Genomic DNA, 26,855 nt, shown 5'->3' with positions numbered 1-26,855 from the left:
TGTGTGAAGGCCAGGCATCCACCTCAGCTGTCTTTCTCTATCACTTACTTTTTGAGACGTGGTCTGCCAGTGACTCTCTAGCTCACTTTTTGGGGCTGGCTGACTGCTGAGCCCTGAAGCTCTACCCGCCTCTGCCTCCCAGCACTGGGTCAGAGAAGTAAACTGCCACACAGGCTTTTGCACAGGTGCCGGGAATCCACCCGAAGCTCCTCACTCCCCTTCCCCCAAGCCACCTTTCCAGCCCTGCCTCTTTTTCCTTGCCCTTCCGTGTATTGACACCGTGGCAGAAAGCACACTACTACCACGTGTCCTCAGGCAGTTCAGTGTCACCTGCAAGTGTGACCTGAACATCTCACTTTCCAAAAAGAGGAATAACCACCTCAGAGGCTGTTCTACAATAGATTACCTGCATGCATCCCTCACGCGATGGCTAGGGACAGGAGTTCCCCCCAAAAGCGTCATTTGATGGTGAAACTAGTCGTTGGGCCATCCCACACAGACAGGCACTATGGAGCATGCAGGAGAGGTTATGAGAAAAGAAGATCTACAGGCCATTCTATGGCTTCAGGGACCTGCAGGAGGGAAGCTGAGCTGTCAAGGGAGGGTCATCTTGAACACAGCTACGTAACACATAAAATTATTCTCCCAGAGAAACAGCAGACAGATGGGGCACAGATGGGTCTATGAGCCTTGTGAGGTCCTAGAGCAGGACGATATCCCCCAAAGGACACTAAGGGACTTGCCAGTGGGATAAGGGAGCAGCAGTGGCCACTGCAGGCTGGCTCTAATGGACTGGTGTCAACTGACTTCAAGCAGGCCACCCACCAAATACCCCATGGGCTGACACTCCCTGAGCAAAGACAGTCATGATAATGACAAGAGACGTTCATTGACTGCTGATTATGTAGCAGGCAGGGAGCTAAAGCTCGAAATGCATTACTACATTTAGTTTTCACACACACACACACACACAGAGAGAGAGAGAGAGAGAGAGAGAGAGAGAGAGAGAGAGAGAGAGAGAGAGAGAGAGAGAGAGAGAGAGAGAGAGAGAGAGAGAGAGAGAGAGAGAGAATGCAATGGCATTGTCACTACATGCAATGGCTGCTGAGAAAACTGAGGTCCTGGAGGTGAGGTCATTTTTTCAAAGTCACACAATTATGAAGTGCCCTAGGCCAGCATCAAGCCAGGATCTGGGACCCCAAGGACCCGGCTCTCACAGGAGTTGTTCCATGGCTGGTCTCCATGGAAGCTTTCTGTGCCTTCCCTCTGCTCATCCCTTGAAGAGTGATTGCAGATAATTGGAATTGTCATTGGAAGTAATGAGAAGTGACAGAGCTTGGGTTAGAAGGCACACCGCTCCCCGTCTGCATGATCCCCCTCAAACCCAAGCCTAAATATAAACAATGAAGTCACAAAACAATTTCCCTCTCAGGGATTTGCTTTTTCCTACTCCCTTCTATCACCCAGAAGAGAAATCAGAACGTGTCAGGGGCTGAAGTTCTATTCTGTACAATGGATTTCTTTGGGAACAGAAAATTCCTTCTTGGCTTAATCCTGCTTGTTTCCAATGTAGAGGAAAACCACCTATGAATCCAGCTGAGGAGTCCACAAAAAATCTCAATGAACACATCTCAGTTTACTGATCCCTTTCTTCCTCTTTCTTCCTTTCTTTCTCTTTTTAACATTTCGAGAGGGATGCGGCAATGGAGGTGGCAGGTTGTGACGAAGAGTGACACCGTATGTTTCGGTAGGCAAGGACACAGAGGATGCTGGGAGACTCAATCCCTCCAGGAGGCACCTGGCAGGATGCCAAGGACACACATTGATTAATCCAGCCTTTCTGATGTTGACGGGTCACCCTACCAGCCTGCCAGCTGCTTTTTTAGCACCAACCTTGATAATGTGGAAGTGTAGCGAGAGACTGGAGATCGTAGGGTCTCCCCCACATACACAGTGATAGGACTTCTGAGAACTCCTAGGGCCCCCTTCACATTCCCCATGGGCGCTCTCCTATGTGTTTCTGAATGTCTTCCTCCACTGCTCAGTGTTTAGGTGTGAGAAACTGGCCTTCCATATGACAGGAATCACCCCGGCTCAGGGATGGTGCTCCTGTAACTATGAGGGAGAGGCCATGAATAGAGAAGAACCATGATGAACTTGAATATCAATGATGCTAAAAGGAAAAAGAAGGGTTGCTCTGGTCATTCCGGAAGACAGAGCTCAGAGAGCCCTCTGCTAACAGCTTTTCCCTCTGCTGGTTCTAAGCTCCCTCCTCCCTTCCACCCTCCCTTCCTCCCGTCTTTCCTTCCTCCTCCCCTATTCCACCCTCATCCTCTTTTTTTCTTCAGTTGGATTTCATGACCCAACCTCTCCAAACCTGCTTTGCCATCCTTCAGAAAAGCCTCCACTCACTGAGGAACTATTCGGAGGAGAACAGCTCCATTCCCTCCTCCCAGGAGGGGGCCAAAGGAAAGCTTTTTCCGTGGTTTCTCCTGAGACAAAGCAGTTTTCAGCCTTATCACAGCCAGACGCTGGCTGGGGCGACACAGACTGAACCAACCGTCTGCCACTCACAAAATAAAGGTTCATTTCATCGTTCTTTCCCATTTTGCTCTGCAGGGTGCCAAAGGAAATAAACTTTTATGTTTTCAGAATCCAGACAGTTGGAGTTCAGAAAACCAAACCTTTTTTCCCCCCTTTCTTTTTGGAAGGGAGTTAAGGGTCTGCATTCTTTCTTTAGGATCAAGGAAGTCAGAACTGCTAAGAGCAGGATTTAACTAGAAAGTTCAATACACAAGCAGGTCATACAGTCCCCAGCCTTCACACGTATAGCCACAGGATCTTGTGTTAATACGGGAGGCTTCTGTGCTGGACCAAAAAGTGGGGCACACCACCTCACCAGGAATCCTGAGGATAGCGATGGGCCTGCAACCTGTTAGGAAAAGCCGACAATGGGGATACACACAGGGTGTGTATAGCAACTCACTCATAAACAAGAGCTGGTAATCCAAACAAACCATTTGAGTCGGGCAGGAAAAGGGGGTGGACGGTACATGACCCAACATCTTGAGCCTCTCATTTGGTTGCACTGAGCCTTGTGTCTCACAGCCTTGGGAATCCCCAGTCCCAGGCAATTGTCTCTGTTCATCTGTTACCAAGGGTATTCTTGCAAGTTCATTTTTATTTCTCAGAGCCTTGCTTGATTTATTGTAAAATACAGTAATAAGACATTTACTATCAAAGAACAATGTGAAGATGGCATAAGGCATGCAAGCAGACTTTGTGTGAGCCCTTGTGCCTGTCCCTTTAAGATACTGGTCACTTCAAGTGGCCAGATCCCACAGCCTGAAGAAATCAGGCCACATCCCTCTGCAGCTCTCTCTTTGGGACAGAGAAATCATGCACTGCTGGAGGGTTTCAAAACCCTTAATTTATGGTCCTGGCTGTACCTAGCAACTCTGTGCTCCTTGTCCTGTACAGTACCCCAGACTAAACCATGTGATATGAAACTTCCTGCCAGCAGCTGATGGGGGTACTTCTCCAAAGCTCTGGGCCTCCCCTCACCACTGACAGCTTTCTCTCTCGCTTTTAGCTATTTTTCCAAAAGAGTGCCTCCTCTCTGATTCTTAAAGGGAAGTCTCTTTAACCTTTAAGTCAGTCATCTTGTCTCTGACACAGCGCACGGTCCCTTTCTATCCATTTCCCACCTCAGGGCCCAGTTATGGCTTTCATGGCTGGGCGATTTGCTCTTCTATTGAGTTCATTCCTGCAGAGTAATTTCACATCAGCTCTTTCCCTGAACCCACCCACCAGCTGCCACTTCCCTCTTCTTTCCAATGGGTCACCAGCTCCCAAGCCTTGTCCAGATGTTGGAAATGGAGCCAAGTGTGGCTCACGCCTGTAACCCAGCATTTGAGAGGCTCCAGCAAGGTTGCTGTAAGTTTGAGGCCAGACCAGGCTACAGAGTAAGACCTTGTCTCAAAGAAACAACCACTAGAAACATTTGGAATTCCTAACTAGTATTATGACTTACAGAATCCTCTCTTAAAGTGGCACAAATAGGCTTAAAATACAGGATTACTTTTGCTAACACAAACACAGATTCTAATCTATGCAAGGAACCCACTGAGCTCTACACCTTAATGGCAGAACTTTACACTTTATCATGTGCAAACTATGGGTAAAGAGAAAAAAAAGCTGGGGCAGGGAGGGAGTCGGCAAGATAGCTTGGGGTAAAGGAACTTGCCTCAGAGCCAAACCTGATGACCTGAGTTCAATCCCTGGAACCCATATAAACAGAAGGAGTGAACCAACTCCTGTGGGTGGCTGGCCACCGGCTCTCTCTCTCTCTCTCTCTCTCTCTCTCTCTCTCTCTCTCTCTCTCTCTCATACACACACACACACACACACACACACACAAATAGTTTTGCTTTTTTTTTAAGCAGAGGGTTTAATGCTGATAAGCCATTTTGTACGATAAACCTTCAAAACTGGTCTTTCCTTGGCGTTTCTCCTTTCAGTTGTCTTGTAGGTAACTTTGCTTAGAATGAAGTCCTTCTGGTAAGTATTTGGGTTATAAAGTCCCCAGGCACAAGCATCTGGCCATCACTCTGACCTTGAAAGACATTCCCTAGCCCTCAGAACTTCAGAGCAATTGTGGGATGAAAGTCACAGACTGCTTTGTCCCCAGTACTTAATTGACTGCTAGGGGTGCGTAATCATGGCCACCAATTGCTACACTTGGGCAGTACCTAAAAACAAAACAAAACAACAACAACAACAAAAAAAACCCAAGCAAATGTGGTGGTAAAACCACATCCTTCCCAGAATTAAAAACCGACAGAGAATAACAGGAGATAGCCCTGTAAGAAAGTCCAGACAGGAACTTCGTCTAGCATTCTTGTTTTAGAGGAATGTTAGGAAGAAACTGGAGACTTGGGGGGTATGACATGGAGTAAGAAGCCTGGAACAACACCGCAGAGTTATGAAGGAATAGGAGCCACTGACATCCCTTCCTGTTCCTTGTGTGCACACCACATGTTTGGAACTTGCGGTATGAAATATTCTTTCTTTTCTGAATACATCAAACATGACACTTCAGAAAATTTCCAAGATTTCCAGTTATGATGGCTAAATTGAAATGTTTCAACATCTGCCCTAGTTTTTCAAGCGGTTTCTCAACATGGAAAACCATGCCAATCACTCAGCATTTAGCTCATCTGGCTGGAACACTGGAAAGCCAACTGGGATCTTTTTTTTTTTTTTTTCTTTTTTCTTTTTCTGGTTTTTCGAGACAGGGTTCCAACTGGGATCTTGAAGCTTAACTGCGCAAGAGGGAAGGGGAGGGAAGACATCTTCTACCTCATGAATGTGGGACAGGACTCATCATGGAATCTGGGTGCTGGTGTTGACTCTTTTATTAAGCTAGTTGGGTAACCTTAGCCAACTCTCTCTGAACTTCGGTATGCACTTCATCACAGAAAAGGTAGATTTAGATAAAGGATGAATTTGGGTTCCAAGGAAGGCTACCTGGAAGTCAACGAACCCCTGGAGATCATTGGGAAATCTGGTATATGTACATGTGTCTTCCTCTAAGACAGTGAGTGGGTCTCAACCTCCCTAAAACCACCACCCTTTAACACCGTTCCTCACGTTGTGCTGACCTCCAACCATAACATTATTTTTGTTGCTACTCATAACTGTAATTTTGCTACTGTTATGACTCATAATGTAAACATCTCATATGGGGGATATCTGATATATGACCCCCAAAGGGCTCACAACCCACAGTTTGAGAAATGCTGCTTTAAGAAATGATTTTCATTAGATTCTCTGAGAGGTCTGATTTCAAATTTTTTAGAGTCATGGATTCTGGTACTAGCCTAGATTCCCACCCCCAGCTATGAGGATCTCTGTGTCTGTGTTTCAAGACATTTGTCCAATAGTTCACCATCATTAGGTGCTTTGATCCATGTGTTGCACAGCTGAGCATAGGACGAGACACAAGTCCACTGGGATCATAATGCTATTGTGATCATCATCAATAACGTGGGAAGGTGAGGGAAAGACGTGTGATCCCACTCTGATATGTCATTGCACTACACACCCATGAACTATGCATGCAAGCTCTCTACAAGTTCATTGCTGGGGAGCCAAGCTCCTCCCCTGTCCTCTTTGAATGAAGTATTTATACTCAGTATTCAAAGCAATGGGCACTGGGCTGGGGATGTGGCTCAACAGGAAGAGAGATCCCCTTGAATACTATAGATTTGATTCCCAGACACACACACACACACACACACACACACACACACATACACACACACACACACAGAGACACACACACACACACAGAGAGAGAGAGAGACAGAGAGAGACACAGAGAGAGAGAGAGACAGAGAGAGAGCGCAACCTGCAACCTCAGTGACTCTTTTACATGCTAACCTAAAAGTTAAGTTTTTTAAAAAAATAATTTATTTATTTTTATTTCATGTACATTCATGTTTTGCCTGCATGTAGGGCTGTGTGAAAGTGTCAGAGCCCTTGAAACTGGAGTTACAGGCAGTTGTGAGCTACCATGTGGGTTCTGGGAATTGAACCTGGTTTCTCTGGTTGAGAGCAGCCATCCATATTTCTAGCCCAAAAGTTAAGTTTTTAAAATGACAAAAAAGAAGGAAAGAAAAAAAAGAATAAAAGAAAGTGAGAACTGCTACAGACTTGTAGGTCATAAAATCATAGAAAAAAATTGAATTAAAGATCCTCCACCCCACCCCCTTTTTACACATAAGAGAGACGGAACCAAAACCTAAATAGTTCTTCCAGTCCAGGCTCTTTGCTTCCTATCGGTTACCCAACAAGACAGCAGAGTGTAGAATGGAAGGTGTGGATCGTGTGGGACACAACCATGGCAACTATTACAAGAAAGCCAGGGGGGAAAAAACCAAGCCAGACCTGAATAGCGAGAGACGGCTCAGGATGCTATCAGAGGGGCTAGATTCACATTGAAGAGTTGGGGTACTTGGCCTCACTCACTAGCAGGTTCAAAACAAGCACGAAGCAAACTGATCTACCCTTGCTCAGACTGTTAACCTCTCCCATACCTCCCAGCTCTCCTGCCAGTCTGTGCATTTTCTACAAAAAGAGGCTTTAATGCAACTGCCCATGAGAGAAACAGCATGAAAAACTCCCCCTTTAAAGGACCAGTAGAATAAGAGAGGAGTCGTTCTCCCCCCACCAGGCAAGTCTGAATTTTAATTTTGGCTTTTGTGAGGAGTCCTCAACATACCAAGGCTCAAAGCCGGTTTACCAAGAGGAGTGGATACAACCAGCACAGCTGCTTCCCTGGTGTGCTACTGACCCAAGGCTGGATGCCATTTGGAGAGAAGGTGCCCTTAAAATCCCTCACTTTTGATGCCTGTCTCTGATTTGAATAGTTTAAGCAACTTAGATCCAGGACATCACGAGTCTGAATCTGCTAATGGCCAGATAAGGCAAAGATCAGGTGTAGATGAAGATTCATGAGAACTTCAAGTCAGCCACCCTTTCTCTTCTCGCTGGCCAGTCATTAGTTTGTGAGATGGACTCAGAAAGAAATCAAGCTGGGAATCAACTCAGCATCCCGTCTTTCTCACTAAAGAAATGATAACACGCTGGGCGGTGGTGGCGCACGCCTTTAATACCAGCACTGGGGAGGCAGAGACAGGTAGATCTCTGTGAGTTCAAGGCCAGCCTGGTCTACAGAGTGAGTTACAGGACAGGCTCCAAAGAGACAGAGAAACCCTGTCTTGAAAAACAAACAACAACAACAACAAAAGAAAAGAAGACAAAGAGAGAGAGAGAAAGAGAGAGAGAGAGAGAGAGAGAGAGAGAGAGCACTTGCTGCACTTGCAGAGGACAAGGCTCAGTTCCCAGTACCCATGTAGCAGCTTAGGACTGCATAACTCCAGCTCCAGGGGATCCGATGCCATCTTCTGACTTCCATGGGGCAACAGGCACATACATGGTGCACATAATACACACACAGGCAAAAACTCATACACATAAAATAAGCAAATCTAAAGTAAAACTTAAAAATAAAGACGAAACCTTGAATAGGTCATATCTCTGATCTCTGTCTCAGTCGGGCCCTTCACTGACCCTCCTTCCTCATAAATTAAATGAGCACCGTCGATGGTCACATCCAGGCCTACCAGCTGACCCCAACCACTTGAACCAAGTCACTGGCCACGGTGCATGGCACACCATGCACAATCTACCTTCAACTCCCACTTCTGCTCATTATGAGCCTGTGGCTTTGATGGTGTTCCCTGACCCCTGTACACCTTGATTTCATCGGCAATATGAGTTTAGGCCTAACAGGTCTCCAGCGGGGCTGGTGTGAAGAACAGAGTTATTAATAAAATCATCCACATTAAAGTGCTCAGCATAAAAAGGACTCGAATGACAGTTGTCTCTACTAAGGCAACTCTGCGTTTGATTCTATGGCACATCTGAGTTCTGGTAGCTTAGAGGTGTGACTCTGGAAGGCTGACAAAGGTGCCATCTAGCCATGCCAGCTGTGCTGCAACAATTGGCCAATATCTCAAAGCTCTTAGAAAAGAGCCCCTCCCCTTCCCTCCTTGGGCTATAGCTCGTCTCTGCCTATACCGTAGTGGTTACCAGCTTGGGGGCGGTACACAGGCATGCCAACCGGTGTGTAAGTTTTCAGAGAATGTCTGCAAGCTCTGGGTCACCATGCCAGGTGGCTCTTTAGATCTCCCTCGCATCTACTGGTTCTTCCGGGCTCCATTCTCCATCCAACTCCCAGAGATACTGGCTCTCAAGCCTGGGGACACCCTGAAAACCATCTCATTTTCTTGGGGGGAAAGCTAAGGAAACAAAGCTGCCCAGGGTCACCTGGCTAGCCAGTTCAAAACCACTGGTTAGCTCTCCTCCACCGGTCCACCACACCTGGCATACTCTTTAGATTTCTGAACTCCAAATCTAACTTTGAGTTTGGACTCCAGGTGGACAGGATCCCTGCTTCCTGACACATGACTGGACTTTGTTGGGTTGTCCCTCTGCCCTCCTGGCCTGGTCCCTCACAGGTTCGGAGACCTCCTCCAGCTCTTTGCACACATGCCTTCTGTGCTCTGGTCCACAGAGCTGCCTGAGACCAGCCCAGGCATACCAGCCTGTGCTTTATGACATCCCCACCTCTGGAGACCCTCCTGGTGGACACCTCCCAAGTAAGGACCACCCAAAACGGCTCTTTCTGCCCCAGTCAGGTTCAGGAGGGGGCAGAGTCTGGTCTTTCCTTCTGTCGCCTCTTTTCTGCATCGGTTTCAAGGACTCCAGACTCCCTTCGCCCAGGCTCTTCACATTCCTGTCTTCCGCTTTCTCTGCTTCTCTGGCTTTTCCTTTCTCTCCTTCTCGGGGTCGCATTCAGCCTGCGTCTTCTGGGGGGTCACCTGGCTTCTTGGTGCCTCTTGCACCCTGCCCTGTTTCCCTCTCTAGCCTTTGCTCTTTCCTTCTCTCCTCCCTCTCCCTCCCGCCTCCCCTTCAACACATCTGTTTCTAATCTGAGCGCTCAGAGGCGCCTGTTTGAAACAAAAAGCTCCCCCCACCCTCAAAACCTGGCACAGAAAAGCCTGGACGAACCTTTTCTCCCCGGCTCTCCACTTTCCCCTGGTACTCCTGAAACCAAACCGCTCGCTGAAAAGTACCCTCCACACCAAACGGTTCTCCGCTAAACTCCACCAGGAAACGCCCCCACCCCGTAGCTGGCTGGAGGGCCCAGATGTGTGAGACATTTCGATGGCCGACTGGGCGGTCCTCCGCTGCCAGATGCGCCCCTCGGTGGCGCGGAGGCAGGGACCGAGTGGTTGCGGCACTCCAGGACTGCAGGGACCACAGTGCTGAAGGCGGGTCTCCACCCAAACGCAGGGTGGCGTTTGCCCAGGGCCATCCAAACTCCCGCCCTCCCCAAGACACTCACCTAGCCAGAGGAAGAAGAGGGACATCCCGATCCCCGGACACGGACACTTCCCGGCTCAGCGCTGCTTGGCTGCAGGGCGACCGAGCGCAGCCGACGGACCTTCTGTTAGCAGGGCGCGGCGCCTCGGGGTGCGCGCGGGGGGCTGCAGCCATGTGCGGGCGCTGGCCCCGCGCCCGGGTCCCTTGCGCGCTGCGCTCCCGGGGCACCGAGGGCTTCTAGCCCTGGCTCCACCAGCTTGCGCCGGGACGGGGGCCGGGCCCTGGGTCAGGGAGGAGAAGGCGAGGCGGTAAGGCGCTACCGCTTCGTGGAACACTTTTCCCTGTTTGGAAAGAAAACCGACTGGAGAAAGAGAAAAAAAAATTGAGCTGGAACCACACGGCTGCCTCCTACCGCAGCCCCTCCCTCCATCCCTCCCCTCGCCCTCCCTTCCTTTCGCTCCCGCCCTCCTTCTCTGCGTTTGGGGTTAGCTGCTGGGGCTGCTTTACCTCCCACCCGGGAGGGAGGGCCGCGGCCCGGGGTGATCGAGGGGGGCGCTCGGTGCCAATTGATGCGGTACAGGAGAGAATCTGCAGTACTTCGGCCAAAAGCCGGTGAATGCGGCCTTCTCAATTCTGTCTTTTCTCTCCCTGATCGCTCTACTCTTTTGTATATTTTTCTCCCTCACAATGCAATGCTCTCTCTCTCTCTCTCTCTCTCTCTCTCTCTCTCTCTCTCTCTCTCTCTCTCTCTCTCTCTCTCTCTCTGTCTCTCTCTCTCTCTCTCTCTCTCTCTCTCTCTCTCACACACACACACACACACACACACATTCACTTTTTTGCGGGAGGGGGAGGGGGAAACAGGGTCTCACTATGTAGCTTTTTGTTGGCCTGGACGGCTATCTATGTAGACCAGGCTGGCCTCGAACTCACAAATCTCACAGAGATCATCTGCTTCTGAGCGCACCAGCACACCGGATTTTGTTCACATTCTTGCTTCTTCTCATCTCCTCCTTCCTCTTCTTTCTGGTTTCCCCACCCTCCCATTTCTTCTCTCTGGTCCCTTCTAGGTCTGGTTAGGTAGGTATGAAGTTACTGGGGTCACCATGTAAATAGTGGGTTTGTGCAGTAGTGGGTCATTAAAACAGTTTTTCTCGCCTTCCTGTGTGGACCCTTTGCTGCCTTTGCCTTTGCTCCTTGTCTTTGCTATTTACAGTCACCGGCTGTTACATCTGCACAGGGCTGAGCCAGCCACTCTCCCAGAGAAGTGGGAGTCTGAGGTTCAAGGAAATGGTGATGCATGAAGATGCACACCTATATCCCAGCACTTGGGAGGCTGAGGCAGGAGGATAGCCAAGAGTTCACATCCACCCTGGGCTATTTAGTGAGTTTCCCAGCCAGCCTAAGCTAGGTGTAACCAGCCTGGCAGGGATAAAGAAATGAAAGACCTGGGTCCTGCAATCTGGCTGTCAGGCTTTTAAAACAATGAATCCCAATTAGCTGGAATTCCACCCAGGCATCTCATCTTGGGAGAAGAAAAAGCCTTGTGCCTAGAACAGCCAGGGAGAAAACTTTTCTCCTGGAAATGAATTTGCAACGTGTCACCTTACTGCAGAGACAGAAACTCAGTGATGGGCAGGCCCACACCTCTACTGGAAACTGCATACAAAGAACAACTTAAACACCAGCTCCAGAACACAGGAAAGATGGATTGGGGCAGAGCAATGTGGCTCTGTTCCTCTTCCCAGTGTGACTGCTGCCTTGAAGAAATCCTCTTTTCCTGTCCCAGGAGCACTACCTAGTGGGTGGGCAGAGGGCAGGAGACTGGCGGGCCCACAGGGGAGAGCCTGGAGTCACCCTTGCTGCTTAATCTCCCATGGGAGTGACCAGAGAAGAAAGGGGGTGGCGTGGGGGGTGGGGTGGTGCAGCTCAGGTCTCAGAGCTCTTCCCTGACACTTTTCCTTGTGCTGTGGAAAACCCTAGACCAGGTCTCTCTAGCTCCAGCCCATTTATGTCCCTGGAGAACTGGCTGAGGGTGCTGCCACTCACCTTTAGTCCCGCCTCCTAGATTGGGAGGGAGCAGAGCTAAAGCAGCATTTCAGCTGGGCAGTTAACTTGGGAGCTGATCCTTCCTTTCTGGCTCCCTTAGTCCCTAGGACTGGCTTAGCCCTTCACAGTTGTACTGAAAGTCAATCCCATTTCACAGATGAGGAAAGTAGAACCCAGAAGAGATCACACAACTCTTATACTACTGAGAAATGTTGTCAAAAGTCTGGGTTGTTCTTGGGGTTTGGGGATATTAGCCCCAGCACTTCCTTGGCACCCACCCACTTCCTTTCCTTCCCCACATTCTGTCCTGACAATCCAACCCAGGCCTCATGCGTGGGCATTTTTACTTTGTTTTAGAGGGTAAAACACCACCTCTTAGGAGGGTAAAATATTTTTCTCCAACTTGGAAAATGTTAAAATTCTTCCATTCCAATAATTGATAGCTTAAATATACTTTTTTTTTTTTTTTTTTTTTTGGAGACAGGGTTTCCCTATGTAATAGCCCTGGTTATCCTGGAACTTGCTTTGTAGACCAGGCTAGCCTCATACTCACAGAGATCTGCCTGCCTCTGCCTCCCCAGCGCTGGGTCTAAAGTCGCATGCCACCACTGCCGGGCTATATACTACCTTTCTGACACAATTTTTATTGCTTCCATCGGAATTTCACATCATGCACCCCACTACCACCCATTTTCTAGTCTCTCACCCCCCATAGAGTCCCCCACAATAGAAAATTTTAAAAATTAAAACCAAACCAAACTAAACGAACCCCCCCCCCCCATCTTTCCCACCTCTTCACCTCTCTTGGGAGCGGCAGGTGGGTCACACAGTAGACCCGTTGGTCCATTCAGCTTTACTGGCAAATGTTCATTGCAGTGAGTTGTTGGTTTGTTCAAGACCTCTGGCTTCTGGCACACTGTCAATACTGGACTTTCACCAAAACACCTCGCAGATACCTGTTGCCCCAGCCACGGAGATCCAGCGACTATGGTTCCACAGGACCAATCCTTTCCCACATTCTGACAAACCATAGATGGGGTAGATGTTGGGATGAGCCAACCCAAAGCCCGGGATTTAGGTCTAGGTGGTAGCTGATCTGATCAGTCTGGGGCAGCTAGGACTGTCTATCTTGGTCAAGGGGAGGAGTCGGGGAGGAGTCGGCTCTTCTACCCCATGCCATCAGGGCCAGCTCTCCTGTGAGGGGCAGAGCCAGATTTTCTGCTTCAGTGGCCTGTGAGGGTCACGGCCAGCTCTCTCAGGGCCAACAAAGCATGGTGCTGGCTCAACACAGCCTTCATATTTCAACACACATGGTTCCTATGGGTCACGGTAACATGGGTCACAGAGACCAACCTAGACTTCGGCTGCAGGAGGTAGCAGATGGGCCCAGGTGTCACCGTGGCCCCAGTGCACACCACCCAGATTAGCATGTTACCCATGGTGGTAACATGGCCCTAGGTTACCAATAGGCTGACCAGATCCCAGGATTCCACAAGGCCCATGGTGGTAACAGGAGCCATGGACAATAATTGAAACCCTGGCTGTTGTAGGACCATGAACCCAGACATGTCCCTGAGCAGCAGTTTGGACCTAGATGGCACCATGGCCCCAGATGGCAACACAGTCCACTCAGGTCAGCATAGCCCCATTGGCAGTGTGGCCCTTGGACACTAACGTGGCCCCAGGTGGCAGCCCAGAACCTGGACATCCATAGGGCTTCAACATCCACAGAAGCACAGACATCAACACAGACACTGGCTATTGTAGGGTCATGGACTCGGACACGGCCCTTGATTGCAGCTTGGCGCTAAACAGTACCATGGTCCAGGGTGGCAGTACAGGTCATTTAGAGCAGTACAGCCCCAGTGGCATAAGGCATATGTCCAGGTGGCCCATGGCCCTTGGACACCAACATAGTCTCAGGTGGCTGACCAGACCCTGGGCATTCATACGGTTTTCAGTGGTAACTGGAGCCATGCACATTATAAAATATTTAAAAGGTTTCTTTGATTCTGAAGTATTTTTGGGGTGTGTGTGTGTGTCTGAGACAGGGACTTACTAGATGATAGCCTTGGTCCACCTGGAACTCACAATGTAGTCCAGGCTGGCCTCGAATTCATAGACAGCCCCCTGTATTTGCCTCCAGAGTCCTAGGATCAAAGGTATGTAGTAGCAACATAGCAGGCAATTTTTAATTTTTTTTAACCATGTAACTAAAAGAGTACAGCCACAACTATAAATTGTATATGAATATGTTGAAAAGTGAATTCTTTATAAAGGCCGAGGGAGGTAGGAAGGAGACTATTGGAAAGATACTTTCCTGCTATTTCTGGTTCGCAGTTTTAAAAAATGCTTGACATCATTTCAGACACACCCAGAAGTAGTAAAAACAGTACAAAAGTCCCTGGATGCCCTTTCCTCGGTTCTTCCTCTTCATTGCTTTTTAGGAAAGGTGCATTTTGTAGGCTTCTAAAGCACCATTTTATTCCGCTGCTACCTTTCTCTGGCTGAGGGACGTGCCCCTAAGACAGACATGCGCAGGCCTGGCAGATGTGTGTTTAGATCCACATCATCCGAGCTGAGGGTATCGAGATGCCTCTGGTCCTTGGTTGTTAGTCAGCTGAGATAATTAGATCTTACTGAGCATGATCTTAAACACCCACTTTTCCCAGGTCCAAATCTTGTGACCACTAGGAAGCCACTAGGAAGCCTTCCTTGGGCGGGGCTCTTCCGCTCCAGGAGATGACTGACCTCAGTCCAGAGTAGAACTTCTGGGGACAGTTTGTAAGAGTTTTCCACTGGCTGCCCATCCTGGTTCCTTTGGGAGAATCCAATGATCTATGTGACACTCTTATCTCTCGTGGACCGTCACCTCCAGTGGGAGAGACGGCTTCAATGTGTGAAATGGTTCAACAACAACGCAAGAAATTAATGCCGCAAAGTTTCCAAGTTAACTCTGACAGTAAAAGCAAATGTTGGGCATTCCATGAAAGGAAAGCACACTGTGAAGGAGCGGGGTTGAAGAACAATGCCTCTATCTCAAGGATGAACAGAACTGAGATAGAGAGAGGACCTGGCAAGGGCCCTGGGCCAAAGGCATGGAGTCTACATGTTTAGGACATACTGATTGAAAAGTGAAATTAAAATTGAGTGTGGAAGCAAAACACCCTGGACCGTGGGACTGAAGTAAGAGGGTGACTCTTCTGAATGTCAGGCACAGGAACTGGAATTTGTTCAGCATCTTCTCATCAAAACCATGTTAACAGGAAATACCTTGATGAACACAAAGTTGGTGATCTGTGAGTGGGGAACCTTAGCATCTCCCTCACTAACCTTCATCTTCCCACTCCCAGATTTCATGTAAACAGTAGACGGTGTCTCAGTGTTTTGGTTTTCTGTTTGGTTGGCTGGTTGGTCTTGGTTTTTTTTCTCTTGAGTACGAGTCTCATGTAGCTCAGACTGGCCTTAACCATGATATACATCTAGGAAGACCTCAAACTTCTGATTCTTTTGCCTCCAGTTCCTGCGTGTTTACGTTACAAGTACGCACTCTCAAAGCCCAGCTTGTCTACAGATTTTGTAAAGCCGTATGAATATACAGTTTCATGGGTTGATGAGCCGGAGATATATCTCATGCAAGAAACCCAGGGTCCAATCCACCATTCCACATTAAGCCGGCATGGTGGTGCACACCTGCAATCCCAGCACCAGGAGCAAGAGACATGAGGATTAGAAGTTTAAGGTCATCCTCAGCTGTGTAACAAGTTGGAGGTCAGTGTGGGCTATGTGAGATCCTGCCCTCCAAGAAGGATGAGGAGGAGGAAAAAGGAAGGAGAAGGAGGAAGACAAAGAAGAATGAGGGAAATGAAGAAGGGAGGAAGCACTTGTAGCTGTTTGTGGGGCAGGTGTGTGCAATCTTTGTATGGGGGAATCATTGTGAGTTTGACGCTGGGCTACAGAGTGAGACCCTACCTCAAAACAAAGACACACACCTTTTACTCTTATTCTTGCTCTCTGGGGTGCCAGAGAGTAGCACCTTATATCTACTCTAGAAAAGTACTGGGGCCTTCATGGGGTTGGGTGGGGGGTGCATGATGCTTTGGAGGTGACCTAGGAGCGAGTTAGAATGTTTTGCATTTAACACTTGATAGAGGAACATGGGGAAACAAACAGAAGGTACAGGGAGGAGAGATTAGACAGGGCAAAGTGTCTAACCGTACTGTGTGTGAGGGCGGTGGGGAAAGGCAGAAGAGACACCAAAAGTGAGGGTAGGAGACCTAACACAGTGTTCTATATGCCGAGCTTGTTTCCTTTCCAGACAGGGTCTTGCTACGTAGCCCTGGCTGGTTTGGAATATGTTATAATATGTTATATAACGCGGGGTGACCTTAAACTCACGAATGTCTTCCTTTCTTTGCCTCCCATGTGCTGGGATTGCGGGCATCGGTCACCACACTCGGCTTTCTATGCGCTAAGATTAATGGCAACCATGTATGTGCTCCATCCACAGTATCGCATTACAGTGAGGAAGCCCGGGGTTGGGGAAGGAAACCAACTGTACTGCACGCCATGGGTAGTAAACAATTAAGCCAAGTCGTAAAGCCAGAAGAGCCAAACCATCTTAGACCCCGCTGCCTTTGGTTTGGACCTGACAAACCGGGGGAGTTGAGCAAGTCAACTTGTCAGGCTAAAACTAAATGACTCAATTACTTTGAGAGATGGTAATGTTGAAGGAAGACTATCATTATCAGTCCATCTGTCATCTAGATTCCTGTTTTTTTTTAATTAATAATTCAGAGTTGAGGGTGTAACTAAATGGCAAAGCATATGCCTACTAAAAACAAAACAAAACAACAACAACCAAAAGAAAAAAGCCCTCAGCAAATCCACTGGGTACCTAGTGTGGGCCAAGCACTAAAATTCAATGGTGACCAAAGAACAGTTGTCCTTGCTTTGAAGAGTACAGTGTGAATTAAGGGAGACGATGTAAAAAACCAATCCATGGAATGAGAGAGTGCAGCTCACAGCAGGACCCTGAGTGGAGTCTGTGCGTGGATGTCAAGGACAAAAGTCTGGGAGAAAAGCCTGTGAATTCTGTCCCATCCACAGAAGCCACCAGAGGAACCGAGCTGGGTGCACACAAGCACATCTGGAAGGTCACGCAGGAAGAGGCAGCCTGACCCCAGCAGCTTCTTTTGTGGGTCCCCTGCTAGCAGCACTGTACACCTCACCCAGCAGGATAAAGTGTACAGGCTGGCATACAAGACCGAGCAAGGCTGTGTGTGCCCTATACAGGACTCCTGTGCACTCTGGTGCCAGCAAACAACCGATTCCCATGGGTGCCACTTATGGTCAGCCTGTCTGCCGTAGTGCTATCTGCTTAGCTAAAGTTTGCCCAAAGCCTTCATTCAATTTGTTGCGGAGGAAATAGCTGGATTGGGGTTTTGAGAGTCCTGAATTTTTACTGGGTTGATAAAGATTCCTCATACAAAATATTTAAGGTTATCCTCGTTGATCCATTCCATAAAGCCAGCTGGAAGAAATCCCGAAACCCAGTGGGTCACCAAACCCATTCACAAACACAGAGAGGTGTGGGCTTATACCAACAAGCAAGAATTGGAAAGGGGTGGTGAGTTGCACACACTATTGGTGATTCTCACCATGCCATGCAGCTCGGAGAAGGCACAATACTTCCAAGCTCCACTGTTACTGCTAACATAATGATGCTTGTGAAATTCATAGCCCACAAGCAATTTAGGTTGACTGAAAAAGAAAAGAATGTCTACAAACTGAGGGGCAGAGGGCCACAGAGGAAAGACAAAAACCTCTGATATCTTCCCATCCCACTGGGAACTATAGACCACATCCCTCCCATGAGGTACTGAGGATGTCACTCCGAGCATTGCACATGCTAGACTCATGTGCTGCAGCTGTGATAGCTGCAGCAACAATGTATCGTCTTTCAGTGCCTCTGCGGTGGTGGATCCACCTGGGTGGTATCCTCGCAGATGAGGTTCGGACTCATGAGGATGAGTGGGAGGATGGAGCTATGGGCGGCAGGGAAGGGTTCTGGGTTGGAGGCAGCAGGTTCAGCAGCTGTGATAGTCCTCTTGAGTCATTGCACCTTCCTGGCCTCGGCCTAGCAGCTCCATGGAGAAGGCGCCTGCTGCAGTGTCTAACACATACGGGACTCGGTAAATATTTGCTCTAACCAAAGCTGAAGTGGAGTGCGTAGAATTCCATTCTGTGCAGTAAACAGAGCCAATTTCTGTCTCATTTCCTTTTTCTACTCAAACAAGGTTATCTTTATATATTCTTTCCTCTCTCACAAAGATGCTTCTCAACCTGGCTATTCAGTGTGTTTCCTTTTTATGGCTGGACAGTAAGAGGCCCCAGCTGGCTTTCAAGGTTTGGCCAGGGTGACTTTAATGGAGGCTGTGCCTGAGGCTAAGTAATGAAGTGTTCTCCTCACCCTGGGAGAGAAAGTGGCTGTTTTCTTCCTGAAGGGTCAGGCGGAGGAAGAGGTAAGAGTGTTCTGCCATCACCTCCCACCTGTGGGGTCAGCTGAAGAGGCAGGGACTTCGAGGTCGCTGTTTCTTGGAGGATGTTTGTTCACAAAGAAAAGATCTTAATTAACACCGCTGCCTCTGCAGCAATACCCAGGATTTTATCCCTCTGCTCTTGGGTCTTTGAGGGAGGCATGGGCGACTCGAGGAGCTGATTCACAGCCGGAGCTCTTGTAATTTCTTCCTCCTCCTTCTCTGGGAGCAGTGTGCACGGGGCTTTCCAGTATTCTCATCCTTCCCCTTTTTGCTCTCATGGAACTGAAAGTGCGCCCGGTAGTCCAAAGTGCATCTGTTAGTCTCCATCATCAGCACGACTGGGTTGGAATTGCTATGGAAATGCACGGGATGGGGGGGTTGTTTATGAGGGTCTTTCCCAAAAGGTTAACCTGAAGACTCACCTTGAATGTGGGTGTCACCATCCAATAAACTGGGGCCCCAGGTTGAATAAAAAGGAGAAAGCCAGCTGAGTACCAGTGTTCTCTTTCTGCTTCCGATGAGCCGACTCATGCTCCTTCCTATGTAGCATGCCCTCCCTGCCGTGATGGAGTCTATCCTCCATCTCTGCGCGAGAGCAAACCTTCGCTGCTTTTGGCAGGTGTTGCATCACAATGGAGAGAAAGGCATCTAATCCCGTGGTTCTCAACCTATGGGTCACGGCCCCTTGGGGTCAAATGACCTTTTTACGGGGGTCACATATCAGATATCCTGCATATCAGATATTTACATTACAATTCATAACAGTAGCAAAATTATAGTTATGAATTAACAATGAAAATAACTTTATGGTTGAGGGTCAACACACCATAAAAAACTATACTAAAGGGTTGTCGCATTAGAAAGGTTGAGAACCACTGCTCTAATCCATTGTCCTTAACCTGAGCACAATCCTTAACCCCTTTCTGCTTGTGTGATTTCATAGTTGCCTTTCTCATTTGACTGTTGAGAAGATTGCTAGAGTCTAGAAGGAAGGGTCCCAGTACGGAACAACTTGGTGCTCAGATTGGTTAGCTCCCTTCTCTCTTCCTCTTAAGAAGTACCCACAGTCTGTATCCCTCTGCAGCTCCTACTAGCTGAGGGTCCTCTCAGGTCTCAGAAAAGAGGATGGCACCTTCTCCTTCTTTTACAAACAAGTACAGTCTAGTGATCGCCTAAGAAATACACAGCAAAAGGGATAGAGAAGAATACTCCTCAACAGGGCATGGTGGTGCATGCTATAATTCCAGGAGGCTCATGAATTCAAAGCTAGCCTCGGCTACAAAGAGAGATGCAATCTTAAAAATAAGCAATTATTTTTTAAAAGTGTTGTAAGGCCTGGAGAGAGGACTCAGCGGTTAAGAGCACTGACTGCTCTTCCAGAGAACCCAGGTTCAATTCCCAGCACCCACATGGAAGCTGACTGTCCGTAACTCCAGTTCAGAGGATCCAATGCCTTCACACAGACCTGCCTATAGGCAAAATGCCATTGTATATGAAATAAAAAATAAAATAAAATAAAAAGTGTTTTAAAAGAGTATCCCTGGATTGTTTCCTTTCTTCTCATCGTTCTTCATCTTGGAGCCGACAGTAAAGGAAAAGGAGGGTTCATAGGATTCATCCTAGCTGATCATGCTCAGAATTGCCCCCAGGACGTACACGGGAGAGCTAAGGCCAAGCACCAGGGCTCAGATTCCGACGGTGACAGGAGCTTCAGAGAGATCTGACCTAAGGCACTTATTTCACAGTGAAGGACAGTAGAGGGGACAACTGCGGAGAACCTTCCTCTGACTACTAATCACATGCTCTTGCCACTGTCCCCCTAACTGAGCTGCTGTGGTTTCTGAGTGCCAGCTTTTCCAACGCAAACGACTCCTGAAGGGTGAGCAGATCCATGCCCACCTTCACTCTGTAACCGAACTGTGACCCGTTTGAGTTTTCTCCCCTAAGAATCCACATCATTTCCCTCTGCTGCTGCGTAGGCACCTGGCAGAGAACAGAAATCACCAAACCGGAAGACAGAAAGGTCTTTATCTTCCCAGCTAGGTTCCTGCCAGCATGAGGGCCTGAAAAATGAGCTCCGGCCTGAGTCCACAGTCTCTCTGTGGCTATGCAGCTGTTCAGCCGGATGGCCCTGTGAGTGCCTTTCAATCCAGCTTGCTCATCTTGTAGCTGGAGAGTCACCCATTGGAAGTTCTAGCTCAGGATTCGGCTCCAGTTGGAGGCGCAGGCAAGTCTGCAACCAAGCTGCCCCGTCGTGAGTCCTCTTCTCTTCCTAGAGTGTGGACAGACAGCTCACAGAATGGCTGCTCTTCTTCCCAATGGACCAGAAATGAGAATAGAAAACTAGATGGTGGTTGCTGGCAGAGAAAGGTGTGGTAGGGCTGATGGAAAAGCTGGAATTTTTTTTCTCTCTCCAGGTATTGGATGAGGCTTAACTGAAACGATCCAATGAGACTTGGGAGGATACAGCACATACAGAGCCCGGGCAAGTCTTGGGGTCCAGCCTGTGAGAAGCTTACGGTTTGTGGCTGAGATGCTCTGAGCTGTCAGCAGCTGCTTGCAGCTGCTCATTGACAAGACTGATGTGTGCAGTGGTCAAGCCCAGGAGACAGGAGAAGGGGAGGAACATTTCCCAACCCCCGCAAGCAGAGAGACTTGTGACTCAGAACCAGGCCCTTGCATCTTCCCCAGCCATACCATTCCTAGGAGGTGGGGGAAGGTAAATGACATCTGTGGCCAAAACCAACAGTGTTCAACAGACAGCCGATGGCAGAGGGTGATGTCAGCCAACCAAAATGGGCCCTTCCAGACATCACCCTTACTGAGCCAGCTTGAACAAATTATGAATTGCTGTGGCTCACTTACCTATCTGGAGAAAGCAAGAAAGTTATTGCCTTGTAAACCGCGGTTCTTCATGAAAGTGAGCTAAACACGACGAGGCGTCCACACTGTGGGTTTGGCAGAACCTAGCTGGAGGCCACCGTTCTTTCCCGTGTTACTCAGCTGCAGCAGAGAATCACTCAGCTCCCAAGCATTTGGTGTGGACCTGTACTCGACACAGCAGATAAACAGAGGAAACTGAGCCTGGGTTTTCTCTCCCTACCCAGGGGAAGCACGAGGAGACATGGATACACACTGTTTACTGGCTGTGGCAGGACTTGAACTAGGCAAGGTTGGGGGAGTTTCCAGTCTCATTTTTTTTAGCCCGAGCCTCCTCACTATTCCAAACCACATTACAGGAACTTAGTTATTTATTTTAAGATTTATTTATTTAGCCGGGCGGTGGTGGCGCACGCCTTTAATCCCAGCACTCGGGAGGCAGAGGCAGGCGGATCTCTGTGAGTTCGAGGCCAGCCTGGTCTACAAGAGCCAGTTCCAGGACAGGCACCAAAGCTACAGAGAGACCTTCTCTTAGCAAAAAAAAAAAAAAAAAAATTCTCTATTTATTATGTATACAGTGTCCTGGCTTCATGTTTGCCTGGCCAGAGGAGGGCACCAGATCTCTTTACAGATGACTGTGAGGGACGATGTGGGTGCTGGGAATTGAACCCGGGTCCTCTGGAGGAGCAGCCGGTGCTCTTCTGAACCATCTCTCCAGCCCCCATTATGGGAGTTTAAATGATCCGGTTAAATAGTGCAATTACAGCTCTGGAGATAAACAGATGTAGTTACATCTTATGCCCATAAAGCCCTTCTTCTGATGTACTTTAAAGATCTAATCTAGATTGTTCCTCTGAAGCTAAGGAAGAAGGACACCCTACAGACTTTGTTCATTCTGCAGCTCTACGACTGTTTGGGAAGAGCACCCTCCCCCTCCTCCGGGAAGCTCATCCCACCCACGACTCTCTAAGTCCATCTTTACCCACACAGACTCATGGCCTACCTGTGCACACACGTGTGGTTCCCAGAAGGCATGCAGAGATGTCATCTTATCTGTGCAGCGAATTCATGCATATAGAGACTGCGTAATGAGAGCGGTGTGAACTTCCCAGGGGGGATTTCTGAGCTCTAAGTTCATTGTCCCTCAGCAGCTACTGTGCTGCTTCCCCTGGTAACCAGTGGCTCCTTGGGACATTTCTGGATCAACCTAGCACTGCTGGTCAAGAGGTTTCATTAAGACCATTTTCCAAGCAGGGTGTGGTGGTGCATCCCTTTATTCCCAGGACTTGGGAGGCCAAGGCAGGTGGGTCTCTGAGAATTTAAGGCCAGTTTGGTCTACAAAGTGAGTTCTGGGACAGCCAGGACTACACAGAGAAACCCTGTCTCAAAATGAAACAAAACAAAAAGTCTATTTTCTAAACCCTATGAATAAGCCAACATGAATAACTATATATTTAAAAATTCATTTATCTCTATTCCTATAAAGACCACATACACACACACACACACACACACACACACACACACAGAGAGAGAGAGACAGAGAGAGAAAGAGAGAGAGAGAGAGAGAAGCATAGAGAGATGGAGGGAGGGAATAACAGGTATTGGAATAATTGAGACCCTTGTCCCTTGTGTAGTATTGGTGAGAATGCAAAATGGTACGGTCATTATGGAAGAAAATACTGTATTTCCTTTAAGAATTGAAAATGGGTTTCTGAATTTGTTCCTCCAATAATTGAAAGCAGGATCTCAAAGACATATTTCCATATCCGTGTTCAAAACAGCACTACTTACAATAGCCCCAAAGCAGAAGTAATTCAAGTGTCCATCAGCTGACGAATGGATTAATAACATGTTTATCTCTACAGTGGACTGTGTGTATTTTAAATGTCCTATTACTAGCTATCACTGCAGTTCTGGGGTTGAACCCAGGGCTGCTTGTGTGAAGGGAAGCGCTCTAGTAACACTGAGCCCCACACATAACTTCTTCCTAACACCTCAGGCCCATACAGTGGAACGTTATACTGCATCACAAAGGAAGACAGGTCTGAGGCAGGCGACATCATGGATGAACCTTGAAGTCACTATGCCGGAGGATACAAGCCTTTCCCCAAAGCACAAGTGCTGTACGATTCCATATTTAAGAAGTATGTGGCATCGTTGTACTCATAGCGGCGGAAAGCAGGACGGTGGCTTTGGGAGGCTGAGCTGCAGGGACTTGGGGGGTTCTTGTCTTCGATGGGTACCTTTGATTGTCAACTTCGTGGGATTTAAAGCCACCATGAGATCATACCTCTGGCTGTGTCTGTGAGGGCATTTGCAGAAAGGTTTTACCGAGAAGAAAAGACCCACTGTGAGTGTGGGCAGCATCCGATGGAGCAATGGAGCCGAGTACCAGTTGCCGTCTCTGCTTCCTGACAATTCTGTCTCCGTGCTTTTCTCGCCATGACGGGCTGTTTCCCTTCTTAAGCCACGAACCGAACCAACATAAACCCTTTCTCCCTTAACTTGCTTCCTGTCGGGATTTTGTTCACAGTAACGAGAAAGGAACGAATATAGTGTTTAGGAGGTACAGAGCTCCAGCTTGAAAAAAGTAAAGTTCTGGCAAAGGGTGATCATGACCATTGCGTGCCAAATGAATGTGCTTACTGTCACTGAATTACAAGCTTATTTAGCTTGGGGTGTAACAGTGGTGACACCCTGCGTTCTACCCTCAGTGCTACAAAAAAGAAAAGTCTCCGCTGCAAGTTTTTGTGTTTTGTACCACAATAAGAAGACAGAATCTCAGCCTGGCACAGTAGGACACAGCCATGGCCACAGCATGTGAGAGGTGGAGGCGGGAGTAGCCGGTACTCAAAAGGTCATCCTTAACTACACGGTGACTTCGAAACTCGTTTGAGTTACACCAGATTCGATTTCAGAACTACAATGGCAGTAACAACCACACCCCCTAAATATATCTACATTGCGCTCATTAAAAGAAACAGAACCCTAGTTCTAAACCATTCAGATCAGATATGACATCATTAAGGTCAGGCTGGCCTCAAACTTTCTGTGTAGTCAAGGATGGCATTGATCTTCTAACCCTACATGCTCCTGCCTCCTACCTCCCCAGCCTTGAGATTACAGCTCTGTGCCATCATGCCCAGTTTGTGTGATGCTGAGGTGGAACCCAGGGCTTCATGGGTGGTAGCAGGCACTCTACGAATTGAGCTCATCCCCAGCCCATGTTATGGCAGAGCTGAAAGAGCAAGACATCCAGTCAGAAAAGCCAGATTCAAGCCTTTGTTCTACTGCTTATTAGCGGTTCAATCTTGTTCCTACTGGATTTAATTTTCCTTGTCAATTGGCTGAGAATTATAATATCTGCTTAGATAGCTTCGCCCAGCAGATGCAAAAAATCCAATTAGACAATTCATATGGACGTGCTTAGCAAGCCAGAGTCCACTAGACGGGCACAGAAGATTCTTTGAGAAGATGATGAGGTTCTCTTTCAGACTTACTGTAATAGTTTTCAACAGACTCTTGCCAAGTAGCCCCTCCTATCACACCTAAGTCCCATCTTACCAAGTCTCAGTTATTCCAGATTGAAATAACCTTTCTGCTGGGCGGCTTCCAGGTCCCAGATTTAGCCAGCCCTCCATCTGGTAGGTATCAAAAGGGACAGCAGGAACCCTCAGCAAACAATTTGGAAATACAAACTTTTGGGGCCAAGGACAGAATTCTTTTCCAGGTCTGCTTTGGTTTGCAAATTCCTGGCTGTCATAGCAACCCCAAAAGCAAAGGAGGGCTGTTCAGTGTAGCCTTTGACTGCAGCCTGGCCTTGGGTCTGCTCAGGTTGGCTGTGTTGTACTCTGGGAATCACGCTATGCCTCTGGAGTTTTTCTGGCTTCTGCTTTCCTGTGCCTGGTGTCACCCATCCTCCCATCTGCTGCTCTGTTTCTCGGTGGCTTTGTCAGATCACTGGTCAGGAGGGAGGGAGGGAGTCTCCAAAGGGGCCTCTGAGAGATGCCATTAGCTCCTCCGGTGGACACAAATGCTTGCTTTCCTTGTGCAGATGTGCGAAGATGGCTTGGGGAGTGGGTGGCTGACAGCATTTCCATGGTAACCTTAAGTATCCTCATGCAGTCATCAGCTGGGCTCTGCTGACCTAGCGAAACCCTGGCAACCAATACTGTTTATCCCCTTGGGTGAGAGACCAAGACTTGCAGAAGACCTAATCAGTTTCACAATGAAGACATTCCTGTGAACTTGAAGCGAGTGCTCAGTTAATTAACAATATCGGAGAACAGTATATAGTTAAGTTTTCTCTTTTTACAGAAGTCCTGATTCCATGCAATGATTGCCAAGAAATTATTCTTGGATCAAATTTCAAGATTAAAATAATGAAATGTGCAATATTTTTCAGCAAAGGGCATTATTTGTTGTTACTCTCTTGTTTTGTTTTTATTTTTTTTTGAGACAGAGTTTCTCTGTGTAACAGTCCTGGCTGTCCTGGAACTTGATCTGTAGACCAGGCTGACCTCAGACTCAGAGAGCCCCCTGCCTCTGCCTCCCAAGTGCTGGGATTAAAGGTGTGAACCACCACCGCCCGGCTTAAATGGCATGTTTTATTGCTTATTTGTGGCAAGTCTTGTTGCTTAGCTCAGGCTGGCCTGTTACTTACCATTCTTCAGGCTTAGATTCCTGCGTAATGAGCTCATAGCCAGCAGGAGACTATCTCAGTCTATTAACTGTGATGTAGAATGGAGCCTCAGGTGGCTTCTGAAGTCCTCGGAATTTTCCTGCTCACTGCATATGAGGGTTTTCTTCCTTTTATTTTATCCTCTCTCTTTTATTTCCTCCCTCCCTTCGCTCTATCTTCTTTCTCCTTCTCAGTTCTTTCTTCCTCTTCTTATCCATCCCTCTTTCCTTGTTACTCCTTTCTTTCCTCCTCTCCTTCCTTCCATCTCTAGGCCCTTGTTGAGCCTCTGCCGTTCCTTCTTCTTTCTTCCCTTTACCTTCCTCTTTCTTCCTGTCCATTGGACCCCCTCCCATGCCTGACTTCTTTCCTTCCTTTCTTCTCTTTCCACCCAGGGCTGCATTGCTGTTTGACACCGAGACGGCATGAAGTCATTGAGAAGCTGTCATGAACTAAGATGGGCCCGCGTTCTTGTTGTAGGAACCTGGACACCTCGCTGTCTGTCTGGGCCCTGGCTTGTAAAATGAGGTCATACCATTTGTTTCCAAGAGTTCTTATGAAATTAAAGTCTATTAGTATAAAAGCATAGCACCAAATGCTGGCCGTGATTGTTTCTGCTAACAGTCTCTCTCCTCACTCCAGGAGGCTTCACATGAGAGCGTTTGCCACCATGTCCTCTGTCACTGCAGTTTGTCTACTGAAAGCGTGCCAGAGCAATGCCTACAATTCTAGCTCTTTTTTAAACTTTATAT

General features: G+C 48.1%; 1 protein-coding gene across 1 annotated transcript in view; it reads right to left on the bottom strand.

Annotated features, from left to right (window-relative positions):
* The window catches only part of LOC119810363 (CXADR like membrane protein), an 86,312-nt gene extending 76,238 nt beyond the window's left edge, over nt 1–10,074 (bottom strand). The window contains exon 1 of the mRNA XM_038323807.1: nt 9,977–10,074. Within this exon, the coding sequence (XP_038179735.1) occupies nt 9,977–10,001 (25 nt within the window). The 5' untranslated portion in view covers nt 10,002–10,074. The remainder of the gene's footprint in view (nt 1–9,976) is intronic.
* Between the last annotated feature and the right edge of the window lie 16,781 nt (nt 10,075–26,855).

Source organism: Arvicola amphibius, chromosome 3 (assembly GCF_903992535.2).
Source record: "Arvicola amphibius chromosome 3, mArvAmp1.2, whole genome shotgun sequence".
In the NCBI taxonomy this organism is placed as follows: domain Eukaryota; kingdom Metazoa; phylum Chordata; class Mammalia; order Rodentia; family Cricetidae; genus Arvicola; species Arvicola amphibius.
The sequence above is the reverse complement of the archived record's forward strand: the minus strand, read 5'-3'. Positions and strand labels throughout refer to the sequence as shown.